General features: G+C 44.2%; 1 protein-coding gene across 1 annotated transcript; it reads left to right on the top strand.

Annotated features, from left to right (window-relative positions):
- Positions 1-1,823: 1,823 nt before the first annotated feature.
- Positions 1,824-3,428, top strand: prmt6 (protein arginine methyltransferase 6). The gene has a single exon (XM_069667646.1). It carries the CDS (start codon positions 1,842-1,844, stop codon positions 2,892-2,894), a length of 1,053 nt encoding a protein of 350 aa, XP_069523747.1. The 5' UTR covers positions 1,824-1,841; the 3' UTR covers positions 2,895-3,428.
- The last annotated feature ends 3,926 nt before the right edge of the window (positions 3,429-7,354 follow it).

The raw sequence follows: 7,354 nt of genomic DNA, 5'->3' as shown, positions 1-7,354 counted from the left end.
TGTAAAAAAGAAACATCTGAATAGCAGGTTCATTATTTAATTTGACCTGAACCTGGGTGACCTCTGACCCTGTGAGACAGCAGACTCTCCTCTGCACGCTCACTGACACGTTGCAGTTCTCTTACCTTGAGGAGAGAGGTGAGCGGTGCCCGGCGTCTCAGCGAGCTGCTGTCGGCTGTGAGGCTGGCAGCAGGTTTACCTGAAGCTTGAGAGGAGGAGAGGACGAGGCGGCCAACAGCTGCTCGTCTGTCTGTTCTGTCTGTCGACCAGCAGTAGCACCTGCAGACCCTCCTGCCAACAACCACACTCCACAGATACAGCCTGTTTGACGCTCGGGCTGTCCATCCCTCCTATTGTACGAGTCCGTCCTCTGTCCTGTTCTTCTGCTGACCAGTCCAACGTCCAGCTGTGGTGTTTGGCTCCCTTTAGCTTCACAAAGCATCTTTACACGTGTTTATTGTGTTTCCTGGTGAAAAGTCATGAAATACTCGATATCCAAAAGTAGGACACTGGAGCGTCAGCGTTCACTACAAAGGTTTGGCTCATTTCTCTTGATGGCGGCTGTTTCCATTCGTCAGGCTGAAATGTGTCATCTCATGCAGAACTGTGTCCCTGCTTTATGTTCAGTATTTCAAAGAGTGAATCATTAAATGCAAACGTTTTCTCAGGCGTGTCGCCGCTTAAACGGCAGCGCTGGATACAAACGCAGAATTTTAATGTGACAGCACAAACATACTCCCACCTGTCCGCCCACACAGTATTTTCCTCAGATTTAACAATGCTGTTATTTCACACTCCCTGCATCACTCGTGCTGTCCTCTTGCTTTTAAAGGTAGTCTTAAAAACAACAACCAGCCAGCATCTCGCTGCCTTCCTCCTCTCCTTGTTTTCATCTCTCTGAAATGGGATACAGCTCCGCTCATTTGTCCAGCATCTTCTGCCAAAGATCTCTGAAACAGACTGGAGGAGGTCCCACAGGGACGAGGAGAAGAGAGGAGCGCCGAGCAGCGAGCAGCTGCGCTCTGCCCGACACAACTCTGGGAGAGCTCAGAAAACCTGTAATGATGGTGCTGTGTGGAGCAGCTTGTTATGTTGTAGACTCTGTACAGTAGAATGGTGGGCTACTTTATCTACAGCCCATTGGTTTCATGTAGAGACGGAGGCCCACAGAGCTGCCGGTGAACAGGAAATGCCACATAAGCCATGAATATTTCCTTTTTGTTAAATCTAATTTCAAGTATAATTTAATAAGTGATAACACAAGGACAGAGGCGTGTCTGTGTGTGTGTGTGTGTGTGTGTGTGTGTTCCTGTAATAGCCTTTCAGAGTAAAGCGCTGTGGTTTCTTCTTTAAAAAAACACAAAGAAAAGTTTAGTTTTATTTACAAATGTAAATTAGTTTGTTTTCTCAAACACGTGAACATTGTTTCATCATAATTTGTCAGGTTTTTCTTGTACTTTTATAACTTTATAATCTCTGAGATCATTCAGGAAATTTTATTGTAAATCTCCCTTGATCGTTTGGTTTATGGTTTTTCTGTAACTAACGTTATTAACGTATCTGTAACGTCATTATTCGAAGTTGTCATGAAATTAAACTCAGAGGTAAAAGCGCCGTTTCTTCCATCGCAGGCTCCTCTATCCGGCAGAAGCTCATATGAACCATCTTTTTTCTGACAGCGAATGCAGCATCACTGCGTCATTGTGATTTGATTGCGGGAATTGTAGTTTAATTAAACGTGTATCTCTAGTATTATGAGAGGTCTGGAACTACATGTTCCAGGTTAAACAACGCGGAAGTAGCACAACAACACAGCAGAGTGGAGCAGCAGAGAGGAGAAGATGTCTCATGTGGGAAAGAAAAGAAAACTGGATAAAAGCCGGCAGGACAGACTTTACTTCGACAGCTACACCGATGTGACGATCCACGAGGAGATGATAGCGGACCACGTGCGCACCAACACGTACCGGATGGCGATCCTGCGGAACAGTGAGTCCATACGGGGGAAGGTGGTCCTGGACGTGGGGGCAGGAACCGGCGTGCTGAGCATGTTCTGTGTACAAGCCGGAGCGAAGAAGGTGTACGCGGTGGAGGCGTGTTCGATCGCCGAGCAGGCCGTGAACATCGTGAGACAGAACAACATGGAGGACCGGATAGAGGTGATCCGGGGCACGGTGGAGACGGTGGACCTCCCGGAGCCGGTGGAGGTGATAGTGAGCGAGTGGATGGGTTATGCCCTCCTGCACGAGTCCATGTTAAACTCGGTGCTGTACGCGCGCGACAGGTGGCTGAAGCCGGGCGGGATGATCCTGCCGAGCAAAGCCGAGCTCTACATCTCCCCCATCAGCGACCCGGTGGTGGAGGACCGGCTACACTTCTGGTATACCGTGAAGGACCAGTACGGTGTGGACATGTCCGCCATGTCCGGGTTCGCCCGTAAATGCATCATGAACTCTGACATCACCGTGAATTCTGTGCACGTGGAGGACGTGCTCTCTCACCCGGCCCGGTTCGCCGAGCTCGACCTGTACTCGGTCACCGTGGAGGAGCTGAAGTCGGTGAAGGGGAAGTTCACGTGCGAGTCTTTCGGCTCTGCGGCGGTTAACGCCTTCTGTGTGCACTTCACGGTCACGTTCCCCTGCCCGGACAAGCCGCTGGTGCTCTCCACGTCCCCGTTCAAGCCGGAAACGCACTGGAAGCAGGCGGTGCTGTACCTGGACGCTCCGGTGGACGTGGTGCAGGACACGGTGGTTACCGGAGAGGTCAGCATGTATCCCTCCGAGGAGAGCGCGAGACACGTCTGCATCCACGTGGACTACACGATAGGAGAGCAGAAGAGACAGTCTAAGACTTTCTCCATCCCGGACTGGAGCAGTGAAGCTCACACGCAGTGATGCTTTCAGGGTTTCATCTTAAAAACAGAAAACACACTCACAAACATTCTCCAAGCTGCTCACCGTGTCTCTCGATTAGTTTCAGGATTAATCGATTAGATGTTTGGTTTTTAAAAGTAATGAAATGGTGTAAATGTGGATCAGTGCTTCCCAAAGGCTAACAGACGTCCTCAATGTCTTGTTTAGTTCACATCACAATTATATTCAGCTTACTGTCAGAGTGTTTCCGTCACACTCAGATCCAGGTTTCAGAAGTCTGGATCAGTTGAATCCTGGTTTAGAGAGAGCTGATCTGCTGCTGAGGAGCGACAGGAAGACGAGGACACTGGTGATGAACACGCTCTCTAACGTGCAGCCGCTCCTCATTACATGTTCTCAGTTTGATTTTGTGTCCATGTTTGTTTTTCCAACATAATAAATAATTTGAATCGTTCATTGAGATGGGGGAGAAAACACATCCTTACCACCTTATTATATACCTTTATTAATACTTCATGAATAATCATAATGTCTAAATGTGATATCCAAGTTACAGTCAAGTTTTTTTTATTACAAATAAAAAGTGTGATAATCAACGTTATGATGAAATACTGTCTAAAGTGACCTGCTAATCTTTTTTCTCTCCATGTAAGAAACGTCTAATTTAAGTTTTTAAACAATAAGATTTAATTTAGATTTCTTAATATTTAAAATATTCTCTTCCTGCACCAACAGACTCACAATCTTCTGACAGACAGAAATATGACAGGAAGACAAAACATAAAACAACACCACATTTAATCTGCACGTACAGATTCAATCCTTTAATTTGTTTATTTAAAGATATAATTAGTTTGATTATTTAACAATTAATGCTTCATTTTTTAAATTGATTTACCAGGATAAACTCCTCGAGGTGCACCATCTCGTTTTCAAGGGGTCCCAACAGAAATCAAGTTCACAACATGACACTGAAAATATAAATAAATATAATAAATAATAATGAAAAATCAAAAGGTACAAAATAATAAAACAAATACAATAAATAAATACTCAGGGTAACTGTTAACAGGACACAGACCACAGAAAACAACAGACAAACAGAACACATTCGTAAATGAAGAACATTACACACAGAGCGGCCAGTGATGTCAAAAGAAAATGAGCGCATCAATGAGGTTAAGATAAACATCAACAGAGTGACAGCATTAGTGATAATGGGCCTCATTTACGAACAGTGCGTACGCACGAATCTGTGCTTGAACTGTGCGTACGCACGTTTGACGCACAAATCTGGAATTCATCAATTTGTTCTGACCTAAATTTCTTCGTACTCTGCGAACAAATGTAGAACTCCCTCAGACCATGCGTACGCACAGATGATGAAAGAAATGTCCTCGGAAATGTTAACACACACCCTTTAACTAAATGCATACTATATTAAAACTTCAATTATCGAAAAAAAAAAAAGGCTTTAATAGACAATAATTGAATTTACTAATGTATGGACAAAACGTAAATGCCGTGTCATCCTCATATTTTATTGTCATATAATTAAAACTTCAATTATAGCAGTTGAGTTAGTTAATTAAGTTTACAATAGAGTAGACCATATGAAAATGTTCATATTGAAATGTAAAACTTTTGTTACAATCGTTTCTATTTCTACTGATGTGAAATTTTCCTTATTACCTTTTGAGGCCATCTTTCACGTTCTGTCAGCTTCTCCGTAACACCGCTCTCTTCATGCGGCACCAAACAGATGTCCTTATATAGAGACATAGAGGCGTGGCAGGATGCTGATTGCAGATCGCGGACACGCGCCTGTCAATTTAGAATGGTTCTGATTTACTAACATACGCACGTGTCATAAATCCGACGGTGATTTTGCGCAAGTACTTATTTTTTGCGGAGAGTAAGAACATTTCTGCGCAGATATTAGTGAATGAGGCCCAATGAGAGCACTTCATCTCAGAGTAAGAACACAGAGCATCATGGACCTAACATGAACAGGTAAATGATTCCAGTCTGCAGGAGCTTTACACCTGACAGACTTCTTTAGTTTAACTCTAATGTTTTCACACAGTCGAATGAGACCACGTCACGCTGCAGACGGCTGATCTCCGGGTGATCTCCGGGTGAATGTGATCGTGTGTATTGTGCAGAATCTGATCAGAATGCAGCGTTCACACGAGGATCACACGGGTATATTGAGTTGGACTGAGTGCAGTCAGGCAGGAGGAGGCTGTGTTCAGGTGTTAATAACAAACTAAATTTGTCTCATTACAGTTGGTTTAAATGTAAACACAGACGGCCATCAGCTGCCAGAGAGCAAAGGATCGTTCTGCTGCAGAAATATAAAGTTTTATAACGAACATGGAGGACTCGGCTCTAGACAAGTTTTCAGAATGAGAAGTACGTTTTAACAGTCATACAAGTAAATTCCCAGAATGCTTTGCTAACGAAGGTAGTTTGAGATGAACACTGCTACGCTTAAAGAAACGTCATGCAGACATGTTAAAATCTGTCCGAGTGTCTTCATGTAGAAACACACGAGTACTTTCATTTGTTTTCACCTTGTCAATCAAACTCGACCAACAACGATTTATGAGTCACAGTGCAGTTATTCCATGTTCTCTGTATGAAACTTATTAAATAATATCCCACTGCCTCTGTACAGATTGCCCCTCGTCGCTCCACGACCCCGTCGAGGGGTAGGACCAAAACAGAGTAGAATCCCGAGTGTGCATGTGTCACCATCACCGCACTTGTTCTGGTGCAGCTTCATCAATGCGCCTGAAAGCTTCGAGGAGTCTGCAGGTTTAAACATTGAACTGCCTCGACAGTGAGTTAGAACTCTTCTGTGTTTCTTGTTAAATATCGCTCTCATAATGCAGAGTTTGTATGTGTATCTGTGAGAAAGACGAGTCAGTTAACCAACAAGATACCAAAACAGGTTTTTTTTCTAAGTGCCAAAAACAAAACCAATAAAAATCAAATCTAAAAAACTGCATTCCAAATCTCACGTTTATACGTCCTACAGCAACACACAGCAGCCGCACTTATAAAGGAGGAGCTTACAGCACAGCATTGTCCTGCAGAGGATTGTGGGTAGTCATCCAAAAAGTCCTGTTGGTCAGCGTGCGGCTCAGTGTGAGCAGCTGTGGTGGCGTCCTGCGTTCAACATGCTGAACATGCACTGAGACATACTCAGGGACGTCTACAGACAGGATGCCGTGAACGGTTTATAAATATGAAGACATTTGATTAAAAAGGAACACATGGAATGATATCTGTACTCATTAACCTGCTGACTGATCATTTAAAGCATCTGAAGAGACATCATGTAGTTTCTGAATATAAAGTTACGTTCAGGTCAGATTCAGGACAAGAAGTTCCTCTCACCTGTCTGTGTCTGAGCGCTGCTCTGATGAAGGCTCTCGTGTGTTTTAATTCAGGCAGTAAGAAGAAAAAGAAGGTTCCAGCATGAAGCTCGTCTCTGCTCTATAATTACACAGCAGCTAATAAACACGGAGTCTCTGAGACTGTTGGAGGATAATTCATCTTCCACACCCCGTCATCACGTGAAATATGAACTTCATTTGTTTCTGTGTCTTCAGAACAAACGTGGAGCCGCTCTCTAATGAACACATTGAAAATTAATCACAGGCTGCTGCGTCTACAAATCAGCAGCATTGTCTGTCACTTTGGGAAACGGTGAATAAACAGTGAATAATGGCTGAATCACAGTTTGAACGTCGGCCTCTGGTTTCCTCTCAGACGAGCTGCGATACAAACGTCTGAGTCTGAGAGGAGAGACGCGCAGCCAGAGAGAGAGAGGGTGTGAATCAGCAGATCGCTGCACGCTGACTCTCCACAGAGACGTGAAACCAGCTGATTAACTCTGTAGCTGAAGTCAGAATGAACATCGACAGATGGCTGAAGTTTAAACTCCAAATCAAAGCTGCGTGGAACAATCTGAGGTGTAAATCTGGCCCCTCATTTTACCTCATGTTCGTGCATTGTCTGTCTGTGTCCTTCCCAGTCTTATAAACACAATATCTCAGGCACGCTCAGAGGACTTTCCTTCACATCAGGCAAAATATCCAAAATATCCACTTTGGACACAACGCTCTGATCGTGCTGGAGGCAGAGACGCAGCAGGCCGCTCGTGTGATGAACGGACCACCACTCGGACGGAGTAGTAATCCTAAACTCGTATCAACCAGCAAAGCGATGTTTGGTTACTTCATCTGAAGCTCTTTGACACTAAGAGAAAGAAAACAGCTCAGAAAGAGTCAGAGACGTTTAGAGACTCTGATAGTAGGCATGAAGCTAACACTCAGAAGAACGCAGTGAGGGTTGTGGCAGTTTGTTCTAAAGATAATCAAAAAGGTATCATCCTTTGACAGTGAACAAGTCGCTGCAGTGATTCATGTGTTCACCTGCCTCTCTGAAATGTTCAGTTTAATGAGTTATTT

The sequence above is a fragment of the Semicossyphus pulcher genome, unplaced genomic scaffold (genome assembly GCF_022749685.1).
Source record: "Semicossyphus pulcher isolate SPU_LCO1_2020_fin unplaced genomic scaffold, fSemPul1.0.p SCAF_18, whole genome shotgun sequence".
NCBI classification, from domain to species: domain Eukaryota; kingdom Metazoa; phylum Chordata; class Actinopteri; order Labriformes; family Labridae; genus Semicossyphus; species Semicossyphus pulcher.
The sequence above is the reverse complement of the archived record's forward strand: the minus strand, read 5'-3'. Positions and strand labels throughout refer to the sequence as shown.